This window comes from Pelmatolapia mariae, linkage group LG9, assembly GCF_036321145.2.
Source record: "Pelmatolapia mariae isolate MD_Pm_ZW linkage group LG9, Pm_UMD_F_2, whole genome shotgun sequence".
NCBI classification, from domain to species: domain Eukaryota; kingdom Metazoa; phylum Chordata; class Actinopteri; order Cichliformes; family Cichlidae; genus Pelmatolapia; species Pelmatolapia mariae.
In genome coordinates this window covers 14,377,982-14,397,547 of record NC_086235.1, presented here as the reverse complement: position 1 = coordinate 14,397,547, position 19,566 = coordinate 14,377,982, and the positions used below count along the sequence as shown (strand labels likewise).

The 19,566-nt window shown below is 38.6% G+C and overlaps 2 protein-coding genes across 2 annotated transcripts; both read left to right on the top strand.

Annotated features, from left to right (window-relative positions):
* Positions 1-1,661: 1,661 nt before the first annotated feature.
* LOC134634132 (ADP-ribosyl cyclase/cyclic ADP-ribose hydrolase 1-like) lies at positions 1,662-8,086 on the top strand. The gene is made up of 8 exons (XM_065471647.1): positions 1,662-1,801; positions 2,552-2,678; positions 2,775-2,913; positions 4,070-4,152; positions 4,977-5,050; positions 5,336-5,422; positions 5,574-5,656; positions 7,860-8,086. Exons 1-8 carry the CDS (start codon positions 1,662-1,664, stop codon positions 8,084-8,086), a joined length of 960 nt encoding a protein of 319 aa, XP_065327719.1.
* A 2,758-nt stretch (positions 8,087-10,844) lies between these two features.
* On the top strand, positions 10,845-16,739 carry LOC134634683 (ADP-ribosyl cyclase/cyclic ADP-ribose hydrolase 1-like). Its single transcript, XM_063484013.1, has 8 exons — positions 10,845-11,105; positions 11,793-11,919; positions 12,007-12,142; positions 13,316-13,398; positions 14,736-14,809; positions 16,064-16,150; positions 16,255-16,338; positions 16,440-16,739. Exons 1-8 carry the CDS (start codon positions 10,927-10,929, stop codon positions 16,495-16,497), a joined length of 828 nt encoding a protein of 275 aa, XP_063340083.1. The 5' UTR covers positions 10,845-10,926; the 3' UTR covers positions 16,498-16,739.
* Positions 16,740-19,566: the final 2,827 nt, after the last annotated feature.

The window sequence follows — 19,566 nt, the reverse complement described above, 5'->3', positions numbered from 1 at the left end:
TGGTTGTTGTGTCCTTGGGCAAGACACTTTACCCTACCGCCTACTGGTGTTGGCCAGAGGGGCCAATGGCGTGATATGGCAGCCTCGCTTCTGTCAGTCTGTCCCAGGGCAGCTGTGGGTACAACTGTGGTTTGCCTGCACCAGTGTGTGAATGTGAGAGTGAATGAATAGTGGAATTGTAAAGCGCTTTGGGTGCCCAGAAAAGCGCTATATAAATGCAATGTTGTCATGCAGTTGTATAATGGCATAATGAAAAAGACAGGATAACTATTTTTCAGAGCCCAAAGGTTGTCTTTAAGTTTGGCAAATAACTGATATGATTTACTGTATGCTGACATTGTTATCCTTTAAAGCTTGTAAATAGAAACCTATCAGAAAGTTACAGTGGGCCTGAGAGGTCAAAATCACTGCAACTTAATTGTGTTGTTCCTTAAAAAAAAGTCAAAGCTCCTCACAAATATTTTTTGTGTTGTTTTATTTTTCTTTGACAGAGAGTCATGTAGTCAAGGATCCATTGTAGACCTGATCCAAATCCTCCAATCCAGAGGTTTTCACTGGACCTGTACAGACAATGACCAGTACGTGATGTTCAGTGTTTGGAAGTTTCATGACATCAAAGTTAATGCCTTTAATGTTGCAAACAGACGCATCTGTCAGTACTGCTGTGACTTCATTAGAAACATTAGTATATTTGTAGAATTAAAACCTGCGAGTTAATCAGTGTGCTCCAGTCCCCTCTGTTCCCTGAACTGCACTGATCCCATTTAATTAGCAGAGTTAGTGTGCTTTCTGGAGACAAGATTTCCTGTTTTACTGTCAGGGTTGTGTTAATTTAACTGAAAACTGAAAACTAGGGCTCTGTCTTAAAACAAGACAGATAATGATGACCTGTATGTGGCCAGATATTCACAGCATTGTCTTGTATCAACAGTTCAGGCTGCTGGTGGTGTTGCTGTAATGATGTGAGGGATATTTTTTGACAACTTTGTACCAACACTGTACAACTTAGTACTGAGCATCACTTAAACCCCATATGTAAAGGAATGGGCAGCTCAAATAATCTTAAACTGGCTCCTTGAACATGACAGTGAGTTCGCTGCACTCAAATGGTCTCCACAGTCACCAGAGCTCAGTCTAAAAGGGCACCTGTGGGATTTGGTGAAACAGAAAATTCAAATCACGGAAGTTGCAGCAACTGTGAGATGCTGTCATCACGATCTCAGTGGAATGTTTCCAGCATCTTGTTTAAAGTATGTCATGAAGAGTTAAGGCAGTTCTAAATGCAAGCAGAGTCTGGTGCTGGGTTGGACACTAATAAAGACACAGTGTCCTGTAAGGGTATGTATGTTTATTAATTTGTCATAACAGGTTGAAAATGTAGTTGAAATAAAATAAGCTGAGTATATTTCTGATAAGATTAACTGTTTTACTGTTTTTATGACATGCATTTATGAGCACTTGGTACGTGTCCTTTGCTCTTTTACCTCCTTTATGGTTGTACCAGACTTCTGATTGGAGAGAGCCTGAATAGTTTGTGTGCGCGGTCATTCTGCATCTCCATAAATAGATGTCCAAGCTTGTGCAATAGTGAAAGTAAACAACATTTTGTTGGCCATACTTCTACAGAAGTCTACATTTTTATGACTTTTTACACATTTTAAATGGGGGTGTGGAAGAAAGTACTCATTGGGGGTGGCATCGCTGCTCTTATTATTTTAATCCTCGGCTTGTCATTGGGACTGACTCTCGGTCGGACGAAAATTAAATCCACATTTTTCTCTAAGTGTGAGAAGTTTAAAGAGTAAGTGATGATATTTCAACACTTTTTTTATTTACACTTTTTATTATGTCTGTAAAGAGAAAGGCAGCTTCAGCCTGATGATAAGCACACACACATGCATGCACATATGATACAATACACATTATCAATACATTAATATCTATTAAAAATATTCAAATAATTAAGGATTACTCAATGAATGTGTACATGTGCACCTGCATGTTTGAGCAGTCTTGACAAATGCAGGATTGACTGCATTTGAATTCATGAAGTGGCAAGGCTGCTCTGCTTAACAGCAGGATCGGTATTATAGTCAGTGATTGAGCTGCTGCTGTTTTTTATCCAGTCAGCTGGTTTGCACGATGTTAATATCTAATAATAATATATACCACTGCATATACAGTACCTAGACATAATGATAATGTGTCTTGAGTAAATGAGATGTGAACTGCAGGTTATCCGTCAGGTGTTTTTGCCTGTTTCCTTTTTTGATATTTGAATTTTGCTTGTTACACAATATGATATCAGCAGGTGCACATTCAGAGTCCACGGTCTAACCCCATGGCAACTTCCCTGCCATGAACGTCTTTCAATAATATTTTTAATCATCTGGCTTTGCTGACACCAGGTTTTTGGTTTTTTTGGTTTGTTTTGGGGTTTTTAGGAACAAATATATGAGAGTTATGTAAATGCATTGCACTATTTAGCATATTTATCATTTCTTTAAATATAAACACACTTAAACATTAACAAACTTTATTTATTTTTCAGACATGACTGTAAAAAGTTATGGGATCTCTTTGAGAAGGCCCATGTGAACAAGGATCCATGTAACGTTCCAGTGGAAGCTTATAATCCCCTCATTGCTGAAGTCCCCTTCAAACTAGACTGCAACAAAGTAATAATCAATGATTACACCATCTCAATCATCCCATCTGCCACAATCATGCATGAACTGTTTAACAATGCATAGATATCTGTGTTTGTGGTTTAGGTGATGTTCTGGAGCAACACGAAGGATTTGGTCCATGATTTAACTGCAAAGAGAAAGGACTGTTTTGTCACTTTGGAGGACACTCTGTTGGGATCTATCTTAGACGGTCTGATGTGGTGTGGAAAAGAAGGCAAAAACGGTAACACTCTCAAAGCAGTAGATAAGAAACACAGTTTATTATTTGAACAGTGCAACAAACTACACACAAGCTAAAGAGCACCGACAGTTGTTTATATAAATTATGCTGGAGTACTATGCTATCACTTAAGAATGATCAATAAACCTTGTAACGTTAAACACTATCAGGCTACAGAAAACAGAAACATAGAATTCTACAAGACTTTCTATGTCAGCAGAGCATCTTTCTAGCTTCCTCTTTTAAAATGAATAATTCAAACCACAGTAGAACAGAGATATCAAGATTCATTAACAGCACTTTTTTCTCAAATAAACTTTTCGTAATAGTTTAATGTTTTGAGAAACACATGTTTTGATTCTCCCTGAGAGGTATAGAGTTATACTGCCATTATATCTGTACACTGAATATTAAAGCAGAAACATTAGGAAACAGCTCACGAGATAGGGCACAGAAACTGTTGAAAGATGCACGACTACTTCACAGTGATATATAATAATAAATGATACAATTGATAGTAATATGTACGTCTTATGTAATGTTGTGAGATTTCTTTTTAGCTGTGTTTTATTTTGAGGAGCTAACCCAAGAAAATATGCATGTTGTTGTCATAGGTACCTTCTCTTTTTTTTTTTTTTTTTTTTTCCCCTGTCCCGTTTGGATCTTTAGCCATCAGAATTGTTGTCTTAAGGCCAAGAGAGATGCCAAGCGGATTTACTTTACCAAGTGGATCATCATGGCCTTGCCATATTGGTCCATTTGATTGACCTTTATTATAATTATGTATTTATTTTATTTTCGGTTGTTACAGTCGGGACAGACATGACTGGGGGATAGGAGAGGGAGAAAGAATGAAAGAAAGAGGGGGAGAAAGAAAAATAGAGGGGAGAAGAGATGGTGAGAAAGGGGAGAAGAAAGAAAGAGAAAACAAACAAAACACCTGGATCACCTGTATGGAGAAAAAAAAACAGAAGAGAAAACAAACAAACAAAAAACAGCAACATAATAAATACAGCACCATCACAATAAACTAGCTAGCAGTAGATAACAGTAGATACTAAATATTAAATGTTATTGTGCAGCACGCAAGATAGACAGCGCACAATGTGCTTTGAGGTAGCAGCCAAGAAAGGTGTAGTTTGTGTCTACAAACTACTAGGTACCTTCTCTAATGGGTGCCCCGGATGGTCAGAGTGTGAAAACAACCCTGTTCGTTCATTTTGGAAATGTGCCTCTGCTGCTGTAAGTTTTCAACATGAATTTGCTTTTTTGCTTTTCTTTCTCTCTTTTAAACAGTATAGTCCTGAGGTCGTGCATTGGTTAAAATAACACACAAGTGGACCGCAGAGTGCAGCAAATCCCTCCTGACTGAGTATAAGTGATGGTGAAAGAGAAAAGAAATGTTCACGCTGCCTCGTTGTCTGTCAATGAGGCTTTGTGTCGGTCTCCATGGAGCGCTCTCCTGAGTGAGCAGCAGCCCACACATTCAAGGAGCCCTGAGACCAATAGTTATGCATTTCAATAGTTAAGGGAATACCCCCACTAAAACAGATTCGGCTCCCTGGTAGACATGCTCCACTGTGTATAGTAAACTTGAATTTATAAATGTAATGTATTTGAGTGTAAATGCAAGGCCTACATAGCTTTAAATAAAGTAGCTTTTGACTTTGGCATTAATTTAGAGAGCACATACCATAAAGTAAGGAAAAGATAAATCTGAGTGAGAGAATTTATTAAATGTTTTTATGAATGAAATGCTGTTTTTGCCTACTAAACAGTGACCTCTCCCAAGACAATCGAGGGCTTTTGTCATGCTTGGAATTTGTTACGTTTTTCTCCTCAATCTACCATTTCCTTATGTGCACGATAATCTTAGCAAATCTCTAGAATTGTTGTTGGAATGATTTTGTTGTTTCTTAAAGAGTGTATAGAATAGTAAAGGCTGGGTAAACTCAAAGGTGAATTATAAGAAATTACCGGAAGAAAGGTTTTTTTTTGTTGTTTTTAGTGTTTTTTCTTACAAGACGAGTGAGTGCTTCTTCAAAACCCCTTTTGTGTGTTCATAGTTTGCAGATGCTGCCTGTGGTGATGTCACGGCAATGCTAAGCGGGTCCACCACCACACCATTCGATCCTACAAGGTAGGACTGCTTCTGCTTCTCTAACAGTTTTATGACTTTTAGTAGAAAAGTTAAGAAATGTCTGATAGCAAACTGATAGCACAGTGATTCTGTCTTATTGCTGTTTTATCGCCATATTGATGCACCAAAGCTGCTTTGAAGATGGCAACTAGCAGGTCACAGACCTTGTCCTCATCTTCAGAGCAATCATTTTAAAAGCAACGAGACTGCAAGATTATTGTAGACAGCCGCAATTGTGGTCTGGTTGTGGTTTTGATTTTTTGTTTGCTTTTTTTCTCTTTCCAGTATTTTTGCAAGCATTGAGGTGACGAGGCTTAAAGCCCCTAGGGTCAGTAGCATGAATGTTGTTATGGTCTTAAAGAAGAACGCCAAGTAAGATTTCCTCTTTTTACACAAATCTGTCATCACATTGTTGGCCTTTATTTGTTTGATTTGAATCAGTGAAGCCAATCGGTGCATGAATGTTTTAAAACTGATCCTACATTCACTGCTTCTGTTCCATTTGTGTTTCTAACATCTTCAGATCAGATTGTACAAATGCATCCTTGAAGAATTTACAGAATCAGTTAGATCCAAACATGTGTGTTACAGAGGAGCTGACGACCTGTTTGTATTTGTCCTCACAAAGCACAACTGATCTCGTTTTATTATCTTGTAATCCTTTCAAACAGACATCGGGTTGAGCAATGCAGGTCCCAACCAGAGATAAGGTGTGGAGCCTGCTGGTGAACATGTCTGATTATATCTGAAACAACACAGTACACCTGAGTATTTTTGTACATGTGAAATATATTTGTCTAGTCAACATCTCTAATACTGCTGCTATCTCCTGGTTGGCATAATATGCTTTATTTTCAAAATAAAATATTAATCTATAAGGTTGTAAACTTTATTTGGACTCCAAAGTGTAATACTGGCTGTTGTGTAATCACATCTTAATCCTGCACCAAGTGCACCATGTCTTTGTTGTTTTCTAGTCACTTTAAAGTTTCTGTGTTTGTTCTATTCAGCTAGAATAATTTAAAAATTATTCTGCACAGTACGTGCAGAGGTCTTGAGACACCCTTCATTTATTTATCTCTTGCTTCCAAGAAGTCAGAATTTCTCATTATTTCAGATCTACAGCAATAATTCTCCAGGCTTTTTGAAGGCCTGTCAAAGTTTTACTTTGGACACTCTTTGGAGTGACTTACTAACAGTGATGCTTCAAGCATAAAAAAGGTGCCTGAAGTCAGGGAAAGAACCAGTGTAGACACAACACTGACAACTTAGCAAAGAACCAAATATAAATTGCATCTTTAGGCACGTTGTTACTAGCAGGCTTTCTCAAAAACACATCATTTTTTTCCAGTTTCTTTAGAAAAATCTACAAATTCCCATGGTAACACACTTTGACAGATATAGAATAGTATTTTTGTGCCAAAGCGCTGTTGGCTGAAAACTTGGCACATGTCTTTATGGTGTGCAGTGTCTCCATAACAATTTGAGTAAACTGAACAGGTGGAGGACCAAAGAAGTGACAGGCCAAAACACTGCAGCTTAAGAACCAAATCTGAAAGTCATGTCCTTAAGAAGCCTTAACAAATCCAGGAAAGACCTGACACAGTACTGGAAAGATGCATCTGGCACTTTCAGCTGATCCATCTGCTGTTCACTGAAGTCTCAACAGAAATGGTCTCAATGGAAGGGTGTTTTAAGACTTCATTCTTAAGGAAGAAAAGGCTGAGGTGTGCCAGATTACAAAAAAACTGGATGGAAAATCAGTGGCAGCGGGTGTTAATGATTGAAGAATCCAACTTTGACATTTTTTGTTCACATTGTCAGTACGCATGGAGGACATACAACAGAGAGTGTGGGGCTGCGTTTCAGCCAGTGATTTTGGGGATCATGTCAACATTGATGGAATTCTTAACACAGAAAAGTACCAGCACATTTTGTATCTGATTGGCAATAGTTTCATTTTTCAGCCTGACAATGATCCCAAACATACTGCTGATCAGAGATTGGCAGTAAGGTGTTACAAGTTACGCGCTACTGTAAACCCGGGGTGTCCAACTTCAGGCCTCAAGGGACCGTGTCCTGCAGGTTTTAGATGTGCCCTTGATCCAACACAGCTGATTTAAATGGCTAAATTACCTCCTCGAAATATCTTGAAGTTCTCCAGAGGTGGTAATGAACCAATCATCTGAATCAGGTGTGTTGACCCAGGGTGATATCTAAAACCTGCAGGACACCGGCCCTTGAAGCCTGGAGCTGGACACCCCTCCTGTAAACTCTAATCAATTACTTTTTTAAAGTAAGTAAGGGATTACTATTGCAAAAAAGTAATTAGATTACTGTTACTTTCCCATAAGCATGCTGCTTTTCTGCGTTGTTATACCATGATTTTGTTTGTGAGAGTGTCTCATGACAATGACATACGACCGTGCGACATCTGTGGCAGGCACAGATGTGTGTAGGTCAACAATGTATAATATGGAGTGCGGGAGAGAGTACGACTGTGCAGCGTTTAAAGCTTAGACGTACTGGCATTACTTTGAGTTTGATTCTGTAAAAAGTGCCAAAAACATTAGCGTCCAGAGGTAAAAGGGTAACATCTCCTGGGTCTAGGTGCGGTTTCCCCCTTTTGGGGGTGAGGGTACCTGGACCTGGGATATAGAGCATGTTTGGGGAGTGTGGTTGTGTGTACAGTGTCCATTTGTGTCTGTCTCCGTGTTGGGTGAGTGCTGAGTATTTGTATATGTGTGCATCAGGGTGGGAATGCATGTTTGTGTCTGTGTGTGCCTGTTTGTCTGTGTCTATATGTCAGGTCGGGTCTTAGACTCCACCTCTCTGGGAACATCTCATGCCCTACAAGGTATGGAGGTCTATCTCCCCTCACCACACTCGCTGTTGGTGGCTGATGGCGTCAGACGTCGGTGTGTTGGTGGTTCTTGTTGTCTGGGGCTGGGCGCCCGGGTATGTACTGGCTCACTACCGGTGGCCGCTTGGTGGGGCCTGGCACCCATGGCTCAGTCGGACCCCTTCCGGAGGTAGGGGGGCTCTCAGGCCTCTGGGCCTGGGGCTCGCTCTACTTTGGTGCAGCTAGCTGCCAGCAGAGCCTGAGGGCACGTCACTGCAGCCCCCTCTGGCTTCTGCTCCGTGGCAGCTCTTTCCAGGAGGGTGGCATGGTTGCCCTTCGGGTGGTCCTCCTTGGGCTCTCGCACTCTGGGGGCCTCTGGATGTCTGGAGCCTGGATCTCCTCCATGCCTGCTTCATGCCCTGGGGGACGGGGCTATGGCCTTGCGTGCTGCACAATAACATTAAATATTTAGTGTTTACTGTTGTTTGCACTTAGCTAGAATATTGTGATGGTGTTGTGTTTATTATGTTGCTCTCTTTTTTTGCTTGTTTTCTCTTTTTTCTTCTCTCAACAGATGATCCAGGTGATTTTTTTGTTAAGTGCCCTTTCTCACTGTCCCTCTTTCCCTCTGTTTTCCCCACTCTCTCTTTCTTTCTTTCTCCCTTTCCTATCCCCCAGTCATGTCTGTAACAACTGAAAATAAAACAAAATAAATAAATAATAATAACAAAGGTCAATCAAATGGACCAATACGGCAAGGCCGTATGATCCACTTGGTAAAGTAAATCCGTTGGGCATCTTTCTTTGCCTTCAGACAATTCTGATGGCTAAAGAACCAAATAGGACAGGCAATAGGTAAATCCAAACACATTTAAGTAAATAATAAAAAAATTATAGAATTTTCTCTCAGTGAGTTTATTCACTATTATTAACTAGTGTCAACTTTTTGGAAGACAGAGCAATTTATAAAAAGATCATCATAAAAACGATCAAATATGGTCCAGGTAGTGTGATGGTGCAGAGCTTTTTTTTGCTGCTTTGGGAGTTGGAAAACTTGACCGATGAAACCATGACTTCTCCTCTTCATCAGAAAATCCTAAATGAGAATGTCTGGCCATCAGTTGGCACCTTGAAGTCCAAGGGCACTTGTGTTACACAACAGCAATAATCTGAAACACATCAGGAAAAAGCAACAAGAAAACAAAACAAAAACAAAAAAACATAAGAAAAAACAAAGAAAAAGAACCTTACACAGGCCTATCATACTGGAAAACCCTCCAATGTGGCTAAATTTAAACAATTCTGCAAAGAAGAGTGGGCCAAAATTAGCCTATCGCAAATACTTGATTGCAGTTCTTGCAATTCTTGCAGGGAGTTGTGCAAAGAGCTCTTGCAAAGCACCAACTTATTTAAGGATTAGTTTTTTTCTGATGTCAAAATTTTGTGATGATGCCCCAACATGGCTAATCTGCCCCAAACCCAGGAGCTGGTCCTCTTAAATCTGGGGTGAGACAAGCAGACCACCCCAGTCCCCGCAGCAACAGAGCAGCCCACCAGCCCAGAATCCGACAGGACAGCTCAGTTTTAAAACTGAGAAATGGGTACCAGCACCAGAGGTGAGGCTTAATGAAGAGACCTCCCCCTGGATGCCATTCAGTGTGCTCACCCCCAAATGTAATGAGAGTGTCTAAGTTGTAGAATAAAACTGAGACACAGGTGGCCAGAAGGGGACAGAGAAGGAATGCCTCCCCTGCACCTTAGTGACGTTCCTGATCCACTGGGATTTTCCTACACAAACATTTCTAGAGATTACACAGAATGATCTGAGAAACAGAAACTATCCAGAGAGTAGCAGTTCTCTGGTAAACGATATGAAAGAGTGAATCCATCCTGTCTTGTATCAACAGTTCAGGCTGCTGGTGGTGTTGCTGTAATGATGTCAGGGATATTATTATTAACTTTTTACAACTTTGTAAAAAGTCACATGTCTGCATTTTTTACAACTTAAAATGCCACAGGCTACATTAGTGTTGCTGGTAACAAAGCCCATCCCTTTGCAAACACAATTAAAAAGGAATGGGCAGTTCAAATAATCTCAAACTGCCTTTTTGAACATAACAATGAGTTCACTCTAATGATCTCCAAGCTCAGTGGGATGTGGTGAAAAACTGAAATCTGGATGTGCAGCCGACAAATCAGCAGCATCTGTGTGATGCTGTATTGTTGATAGGAACCAAAATCTCAGAGGAATGTTTCCAGCATCATATTGAAAGTACGCCAAAATGAGTCCAACCCAGCACAAGTGAGGTGTACCTAATGAAGAAAAAATGTCCCGTGAGGGTATGTATGTTGATTAATTTGTCATAACAGGTTGAAAATGTAGTTTATGGTTATATATATATATATATATATATATATATATACATATATGTATATATATATACATACATACATACATACACATATATATACATACACACACATATATATATATATATATATATATATATATATATATATATATATATATATACACACCTACATACCTACATATATATATATATATATATATATATATATATATGTAGGTATGTAGGTATGTATAAAGAGAGACAGATAGAGAGAGAGAACTTTTATAGAACTTCTTTCATGCGCGGTCATCCTGCGTCTCCATAAATAGACTTCGCGAGACGTCGCTCGCGGGATAGTGACAATAAACAACATTTTGTTGGTCAGACTATACGGATTACATGAAATAAAAGTTTATATATGCTTGGGTTGAGGTTGTACCTTAAGTCCAGCACACTTTTAAATACATGAGCACTTGCTGCGTTTCAACCCTTTGCGCATTTACCTCCTTTATGGTTGTACAGGACTTCTGATTGGAGAGAGCCTGAATAGTTTGTGTGCGCGGTCACTTCTTGTCTCCATAAATAGACGTCCGAGCTCGCGCGATAGTGACAGTAAACAACATTTTGTTGGGCAGACTTCTTAGACAGAAGTCTACATTTTTACGACTTTTTACGCGTTTATAATGGAGCATGAGCAGTCTCGTCGACTGGAAAAACGGCGGAGGAAACGCTGCGTAATATTGATTGTCATCGTTGTCCTTATTGTTATTGTAATCATCGCCGTGGTGCTGGGACTGACTCTCCGTCAGAACAAAAGTGAATTTGAATCTACATTTTTGTCTAGGTGTGAGAAGTTCAATCAGTAAGTGGGGATATTTGAACACTTTTTTATTTACTTTTTTGGGATTTTCAGATGCACGCACATATGATATAAGACACATGATCAAATGAATAATGATTAATCACTGAATGTGTACATGTGCACTTGCATGTTTCCATGTTTGAGCAATCTTGGCAAATGCAGGAGTGACTGCGTTTGAACTCGCGAAGTGGCAAGGCTGCTCTGCTTTAAAACAGGCGTTAGGTCTGAGGTCTGGTATTGATCGGTATTATAGTCAGTGATTGAGCTGCTGCTGCTCTGTATCCAGTCAGCTGGTTTGCACGATGTTAATATCTAATAATAATGTATACCACTGCACATACAGTACCTAGACATAATGATAATGTGTCTTGAGTAAATGAGATGTGAACTGCAGGTTATCCGTCAGGTGTTTTTGCCTGTTTCCTTTTTTGATATTTGAATTTTGCTTGTTACACAATATGATATCAGCAGGTGCACATTCAGAGTCCACGGTCTAACCCCATGGCAATTACCCTGCCATAAACTTCTTTCATTAATATCTTTAATCATCTGGTTTTGTTGACACCAGTTTTTTTAGTTAGTTTTGTTTTTTTTTTAAATATCAAATGCATTGCACTATTTAACGCACTTAGCCTTTCTTTAAATCAAAATACACCTAAACATCAGCAAACATTATTTGTTTTTCAGATATGACTGTAAAAAGGTATGGGGTGCCTTTCAGCAGGCCTATGTGAACAAGGATCCATGTAAAGTTCCAGTGGAAGCTTATGATCCCCTGATTGCTGCAGCCCCCTTCAAACCTCAGTGCAACAGAGTAATAATCAATGATTACACCATCTCAATCATCCCATCTGCCATAATCATTCATGATCTGTCTAACAATGCAGTGTTTGTGGGTTAGATGATGTTCTGGAGCAAAACAAAGGATGTGGTCCATGGTTTCACTGAGAAGAAGGATTGTTTTGTCACTTTGGAGGACACTCTGTTGGGATCTGTCCTGGATGGTCTGACCTGGTGTGGAAAAGAAGGCAGCAAGGGTAACACTCTCAAAGCAGCAGATAAGAATCAAAGTTGATTATTTGAACAGTGCAACAAACTACACACCAGCAAAGGAGTACCAGCAGAAGTTCATATAAATCATGCTAGAATCTAAAAATATATGTAATTTGTCATGCCAGACATGATTTTTTATTTGTGTGGCCTGTTGTTACATTTACATACCAACAGCAAGTCAAGTCATGTCAAGGTTTTTGAGCCCTGACATTTAAGGAGAATTTCTTAAACTTGCCACATGTAGACTACACGCACACATAAATCAGTGTGTTCATGCCCTCACTTGTTCTAAGATGATCGCCGCTTACACAAACGCTATTGCTTGAGAATGATCAATAAACCTTGTAACGTTAAACACTATCAGGCTACAGAAAACAGAAACGTAGAATTCTACAAGACTTTCTATGTCAGCAGAGCATCTTTCTAGCTTCCTCTTTTTAAAAAAGTCTCATTAAAATCACAGTAGAACAAAGATATCAAGGTTCATTAATAGCACTTTTTCCCCAAATAAACTTTTCGTAATAGTTTAAGCTCAGCTCACCAGAGAGGGGACAGAAACTGTTGTAAGATGCACGGCCACCTCACAATGATGTATTTGTAATAATAAATGAGTCGGTTAATAGTAATAATAAACTCAAGGTTGTTACAACCAAATAAAGATTTTTTTAAACTTTTGGTTTCAGTGCAGATTCGACAAACACATCCTATGTAGACAAGCATCATTTATCAAATATTTTTTAAAAATTAGTTTATCTTCGAAATAGAAATTATGTGTCTGTTAAAACACATTGTCTCCATAAGCTTAGTCATCAGGGATGTGTTCCCTATGAGGTGTGAAAGGTTGCACTTTGTTCCTAGTTTTGGAAATAATTGATTACGCAAAAACGGCTTTGAATAAACCAGCATGTTCAGGTTTTATTCTTTAGTAATTGATCCAAACACACTATGGAAGTGATTTACATTTGAACTATTCAAAGAAGATTTTGAGTCAACACTCTGGCTAAGCAGCTGAGGGTGGACAGCTAAGATAAATGTGCCCTAGCTTTTTTTTTTTCTTTTCTGTCCTGTGTTGTTATGTAATGTTGTGAGATTTCTTTCCTTTGTTGTGTTTTATTTTGAGGAGCTAACCCAAGAAAATATGCATTTTGTTGTCATAGATACCTTCACTACTGGGTGCCCCGGATGGTCAGAGTGTGAAAACAACACTGTTCGCTCATTTTGGAATCGTGCCTCTGCTGCTGTAAGTTTTCAACATGAATTTACTACATTTTCTTTCTCTCTTTTAAACGGGATAGTCCTGAGGTCGTGCATTGGTTAAAATAACACACAAGTGGACTGCAGAGTGCAGCAAATCCCTCCTGAGTATAAGTGATGGTGATGGAGAAAAGAAATGTTCACGCTGTCTCGTTATCTGTCAATGAGCCTTTGTGTCGGTCTCGATGTAGCGCTCTCCTGAGTGAGCAGCAGCCCACACATTCAAAGGAGCCCTGCTTTGGTTGAGTTCGGCTGGGTTTTACTGTGTTTTGCAACGTCTGATTCTGTTGTGCAACATCTAACTTTTCCAAACAGTCAAAAAAAAAAAAGCAAACAAACACACAAATATTCTTTGATTCATATTTTTTTCCAGTTCAGTGAATTGTGCAGCAGTCCCAGAAAAACCGAATCAAGTACTGTGTAATTGTAGTAGGAATTTGTACTGTGTGTAATTGTAGTAGGAATTTCAGTTTAATGTAAAAAAACCATTATGAAATTGATCCAGAATGGCTCAAGTACATGCTTTAATAATGGGGATGCATTATGCAAATGCAAGTACCACATAGCTTTAAATAAAGTAGCTTTTGCATTGATTCAAAGAGCACATAAATACCATAAAATAAGGAAAAGATAAAGTTGAGTGAAAGAATTAATTAGCAATGAATTTTTATGAATGAAATGCTGTTTTTTCCTGGATTAAACCGCAACTAAACAGTGACCTTTTCCAAGGCTAGCGAGGGCTTGTCATGTTATGCTTGGAATTTGTTAAGTTTGCCTCCTAAATATACCGTTTTTTGGGTGTGTGATAATCTTAGCAAATCTTTAGAAAGCAGTATAACTTGTTTTGATCTTTCGCTGTTCATTTCGTTGTTTGTTAACAAAATGAACAGACCAGTAAAGCCTGCTTGAACTTGAAGGTGAACTAGAAGAAGTGACTGGAAGAATGGCCACAGTCGCATTAAAAATTACATCTGTGAAATACTGCAACATTTGGACAGTAAAATAATTTTAAATAAGACGTTGCATCATAATGGTAAAACCTCAGTGATATGTGGCAGCTTCATACTTCCTGTTATGAATATAATGATGTTCACATAATATCAGTCTGTGAAATATGAAGTGCAGTCATTTCTCTGAGTAAGGGACTTTAGATATGTCCAATGTTCCATTATCACATCAATAGTGATAAACCTCACTTTACAGGAAGACACAAATACCTAAGTCTAAATTAGGGACAAAATATTGTGTTATTTTTTAGTTTTAGTTTTTTCTTACAAGATGAGTGAGTGTTTCTTCAAAATCCTCTTGTGTGTGTCTGTATAGTTTGCAGATGTTGCCTGTGGTGATGTCACGGCAATGCTAAACGGATCCATCAACACGCCATTCAATCCTACAAGGTAGGACTGCTTCTGCTTCTCTCACAGTTTTATGACTTTTACTTTCAGTGGTAATTACAGCCACCAAACAATTTAACAGTGATATATGTGCTGAGAGTTAAGTTGTCATTGCAGATTAAAAGAAGTGCTATTAAAAAACAGTTATTATTGTCTTTGTTGTACAATGTCAAAGGTTGTTGTGAAAAATATGTTCTTGATCTACAAACCAAATCAGGTTTAAATGTTTGTGTCTCCACTCTGGGTCATTTTGATGTGGGCTGCTTCATTTTCATTTAAGTCTCAGTCACACTAGAGTAAAACTAGGACTGCAGCGTCCTTGCAACTCAGAAAGAAATCAGCACAGTTGAAGTTGCAGTTGAAAAGTTGACTGCATTGAATTTTCTTAGCAATCAGCAACCAAATTCAAATAGTTCAGTTCAATTCAATTCGGTTCAATTCAGTTTTATTCATACAGTGCCAAATCACAACAACAGTCGCCTCAAGGCACTATATATTGTAAGGTAGAGCCTACAATAAATAAGTACCAGCTAACTTATGAACGCAGACAGATTGAACACACTGCAGTCAGTCTGTCTCTCTGCTGTAGAGGACTCGACTCGACTCGCTGCCCAAGGGTTTCGTTCTGGATTGGTATAAAAAGGCAAAGTTGATGGTCACTTTTATCACTTTGCAGTTAAATTGCTGTCCTGCAGGAATTATATCAAGATTTATTTTCTTTTTCAAATCTATGAAATTCTGACTGCACTCTGAATATAAGTAGTTAATATAGATTTTTTATCTAACATAAAATGCTGGGTGTTCTGACAGACAGACACAAACAGATTGCTTGTAATTGCCAAATTGGCTTCATTTAATCACAGACTGATAACAGACTGATTCTGTCTAACTGCTGTTTTATCGCCATCTTGATACATCAGAGCTGCTTTGAAGATGGCAGCTAGCAGGAAGCTGTCACAGACCTGTTCCTCATCTTAAGAGCAGCCATTTTAAAAGCAGTCTCATGGCTCAAGTTCATTGTAGAGGGTCACAATACCTCCGGTAATACCACGGTCTACAACCCTTGCTTTCCCTAGTGTGACTGCAACATAAGGCATTCTGCACTGAGAATAATTCTCTGAGGTGACTACTGATCCTTTTAGTACTGTAGAAATTCTTTAAGAGTGTGTCGTAGGCTCAAGTGTGTCTGTGTTGTGGTGATAGCAATATCTAGTTGAATTTTGTACTCTAAGCTGCTCTTCTTTTTTTTCTCTTCAGTATTTTTGCAAGCGTTGAGGTGCCGAGGTTTAATGCCTCTAGGGTCAAGAACCTGAATGTTGTTATGGTCATACAGAAGAACAACATGTAAGATTTTCTCTTTATACACAAATCTGTCACCACAATGTGCATCCAATATTTTAAAATTGATCCTATATTCACTGCTTCTGTTCTGTTTCTAACTTTTTCAGATCAAACTGTACAGATCCATCCTTGAAGAATTTGACGCAAGTGCTAGATACAGGGATAACATACAGCTGCAAAGACGTGTCTGAGTAAGTACATGTGCGTTACAGAGGAGCTGACGACCTGTTTGTATCTGTCCTCACAAAACACAACTGACCTCTTGTTATTACCTTGTAATGTATTCAAACAGATCTCGGATTCAGGAATGCGGTGCCAAGCCAGAGATAGCGTGTGGAGCCTGCTGGTGAACAAGTCTGATGTCAGTCACAACATAGTAGCATTAAGCCACAGAAACATTTCTAGTGTTTCTTTTTAACTTTTTAAATAAAATTTGAGAATTTTTGTACATGTAAAATGCATTTTTCTAAACATGTATGTTTCTAATACATTCCACTATGACAATGTACATTTTAATTTTTGGGGATCTGAAGTTAAACTTCTTTGTTTTTTTAACTAAACAAATTGAGTACCATGGCTGCCATCGCCTCGTTGGCAGAATATGAACTATTTTTTCAATAAAATGTTGAGTAAATGTTCTTTGTTTTTTTTAATGTTTTCAAGTCATTTTAAACATGTATATTTCTAAAAACATACCTAGATATAAAAACACACAGTGGAAGACCATCAGTCATGGATTGGTCTCCTCAGAGCCCAAACATCAACATTATTAAAGCAGTGTGGGAATCATCTTGACAGAGAACAGAACAAAACGCAGTCAACATCCAAAGAAGAGCTTTGAATGTCCTTGAAGAAGCCTTAAAAACAACTTCTTGGAGAGTATTTAAAGAAATAACAAGAAAGCTTGCCAAAGAGAGTTCAGGCTGTGTTGAAGAATAAAGGTGGTCATACCAGGTATTGACTTTAAAGGTCAGTAAAATTGTTCAAACTCTTGTCTTATATACTATATTCATATAAGGGTCAATATATTATAATTAGTGCTAAGGGTGAAAGTGAAAGCAGTTAACCTTTTATTTTAAGTTGTAAAGATCTAAACTAAATCCATGGACGGCTTCATAATAACAGTGTTAATGGAGCGGATGAGCACACTGACAGGTTTGACAAACAATGACTAAATAATGATGCAGTTAATGTCAACATGGAGCAGAAGTGTTTGCAGCATTTAATTTGGACACAGCATCTTATTTGTACACTGGACCATAAGTAATAATAATGCCTTGCTGATATGTATGGCTCCAGCTTTCAGTAGATGAAACCAGTCTTCTAATGTCAAATATAAGCACAATATTTTCCATGTTTATTTTTTGTGTTCAGAGCAATGAATTAGTGTACTGTTGCAAAGCAGTGAGTGGACAAAACTGTCTTAGTGTGTGTATGTTTCAGAGCTACTTTGAAAGCATAGCTTTGCAAGCTGTCATTGATTTGACACTGGAACAGGTTGACATACAATAAAACTACACTGAGGACAAATTCCTCATCTTTAAAGTACCTCACAGTGGTTTTGCCAGTGGGCCTTTAGGTTGGTGATTCTTCTTCAGAATCCTACTGAAACAAGACGGGACTCTGCAAGTATCTATGCATTGGGAGCAGTGTGAGCAAAGTCTCATGTGATTTTCTTTGACCAAAAATTCAAGTCGACATGAAAGTGAAATTCATTAAGTAAATCCAAACACATTCAAATAATTAGAAAATAATAGAATTTTCTCTCATTGAGTTTATTTACTACTATTAAACAGTTTAAACGTTTTGGAAGACAGAGCAATTTATAAAAAGATCATCATACAAACGGTCAAATATGGTCAGGGTAGCGTGATGGTGCAGAGCTCCTTTGCTGCTTCAGGACTTGCATAACTTGACATAACTGACGGAACCATGACTTCTCCTCTTCATCAGAAAATCCTAAAGGAGAATGTCTGGCCATCAGTTGGCACCTGGAAGTCCAAGCGCATTTGTGTTACACAACAGCAAAAATCTGAAACACATCGGGAAAAAGCAACAAGCATGGTGCCGACGACCATCATCCAGACAACAGCTGACGTCAGCTTGGCCCCTCCCCTGAACCCTCAATGTCTGTATGCAGTTTAAAGTTGAGAAGTGGGCACCGGCACCAGAGGTCAGGCTGAATGGCAAGACCTCCCTCTGGATGCCATTCACTGTGCCCACCCCCAAAGCTCTATATGTATGTGTCATTAGAGTGTAGGTAATGAGAGTGTCTAAGTTGTGGAACAAAATTGAGACACAGGTGGCCAGAAGGGGACAGAGAAGGAATGCCCCCCTGCACATCAGTGACGCACCTGCACACCATTTGGTGGTGTGTTTCCCACCTGGAAACAGCATTTAGATTGCAATCTGCCTTCTGTGCCTTTTTGGCAGCACCTGTGACATTCACCAGTCGCTTCATTGTTCTGACACACAAATTCTACTACTCTACATACTAACTACACACTCCAAACACGCTAAACTAAGCAGAGAGTGTCTGCTAGCACTGTCCTTAGACATTAAACGTGACGATAGTATTCAGGGAAAAACACAGCATATGTTTTTTAATTATTATTTTCATATCATTTTTCATCATGACTCTGGCTTTTACGTGGCCACAATTTAAAAACTGGTATAGGCATCTTGTTGCTATGTCATCTTAAATTGGTCATGTGATTGGTTTACCACGACTACTTTATTCTTCCTCAACCAATCAGAAGCAGTCGTGCGATTGTTTTGCCCCGGTAAGAAGAAGACAGCTTCAACCGTCTGTGTGTTGAAAAATAGCAACGCGTCTGCACCGCATGTTTTTGTTAGCAACGGTAACAGTGTTGTAATGATAGAAATAGTAATCAGTTCGATTACTTGTTATTGAATTAAAGTAACACCGTTAGCAATGCTGTTATTCCCATCACTGATGCTGATACTCCCACAACAGGGACAACAGAGGAGTTTTCTGCAATGGTAAACATTTCCTTTTGAACTTCCTTCTTTGTATCCAAAGGTCATTAGGATTTCTCAGCACGTTTATAAGTATCTCTGTGACATCTAAATTAGAGCCCATAACCATCTTACAGGAACTGATTGACATTTAACTGCTGCCATAAACTTTGTTATTGACCTACTTACTTGCCTTATGCAAGTACTTGAGGATTCAAAATGTGTTAATGCTTGCACTGCAAGCTCATTTAGCACATATAGTGGAACTTAACACTTTTAGCAGGCTCAAAAGTAAAAAGATGGATATATTATAGGTTGTTTTCAGAAAATGTAGAAATTATTACTTATAAAAATAATACTTAGACAAAGCTATAGCTATAGCTCACTGACAAAAAAAATCTTAAAGTCAAAGTCTAATTTATTTATTTAGCACATTTAAA

Bases quoted from the DNA above. Each gene is read 5' to 3' on its own strand.
- LOC134634132 (XM_065471647.1), top strand. From the start codon at position 1,662: ATGGGGGTGTGGAAGAAAGTACTCATTGGGGGTGGCATCGCTGCTCTT. The intron at 1,802-2,551 runs GTAAGTGATGAT...TTTATTTTTCAG, and splicing joins AAGTGTGAGAAGTTTAAAGA to ACATGACTGTAAAAAGTTAT. The intron at 2,679-2,774 runs GTAATAATCAAT...TTTGTGGTTTAG, and splicing joins TCAAACTAGACTGCAACAAA to GTGATGTTCTGGAGCAACAC.
- LOC134634683 (XM_063484013.1), top strand. From the start codon at position 10,927: ATGGAGCATGAGCAGTCTCGTCGACTGGAAAAACGGCGGAGGAAACGC. The intron at 14,810-16,063 runs GTAGGACTGCTT...TTTTCTCTTCAG, and splicing joins ACGCCATTCAATCCTACAAG to TATTTTTGCAAGCGTTGAGG. The intron at 16,151-16,254 runs GTAAGATTTTCT...TAACTTTTTCAG, and splicing joins GTCATACAGAAGAACAACAT to ATCAAACTGTACAGATCCAT.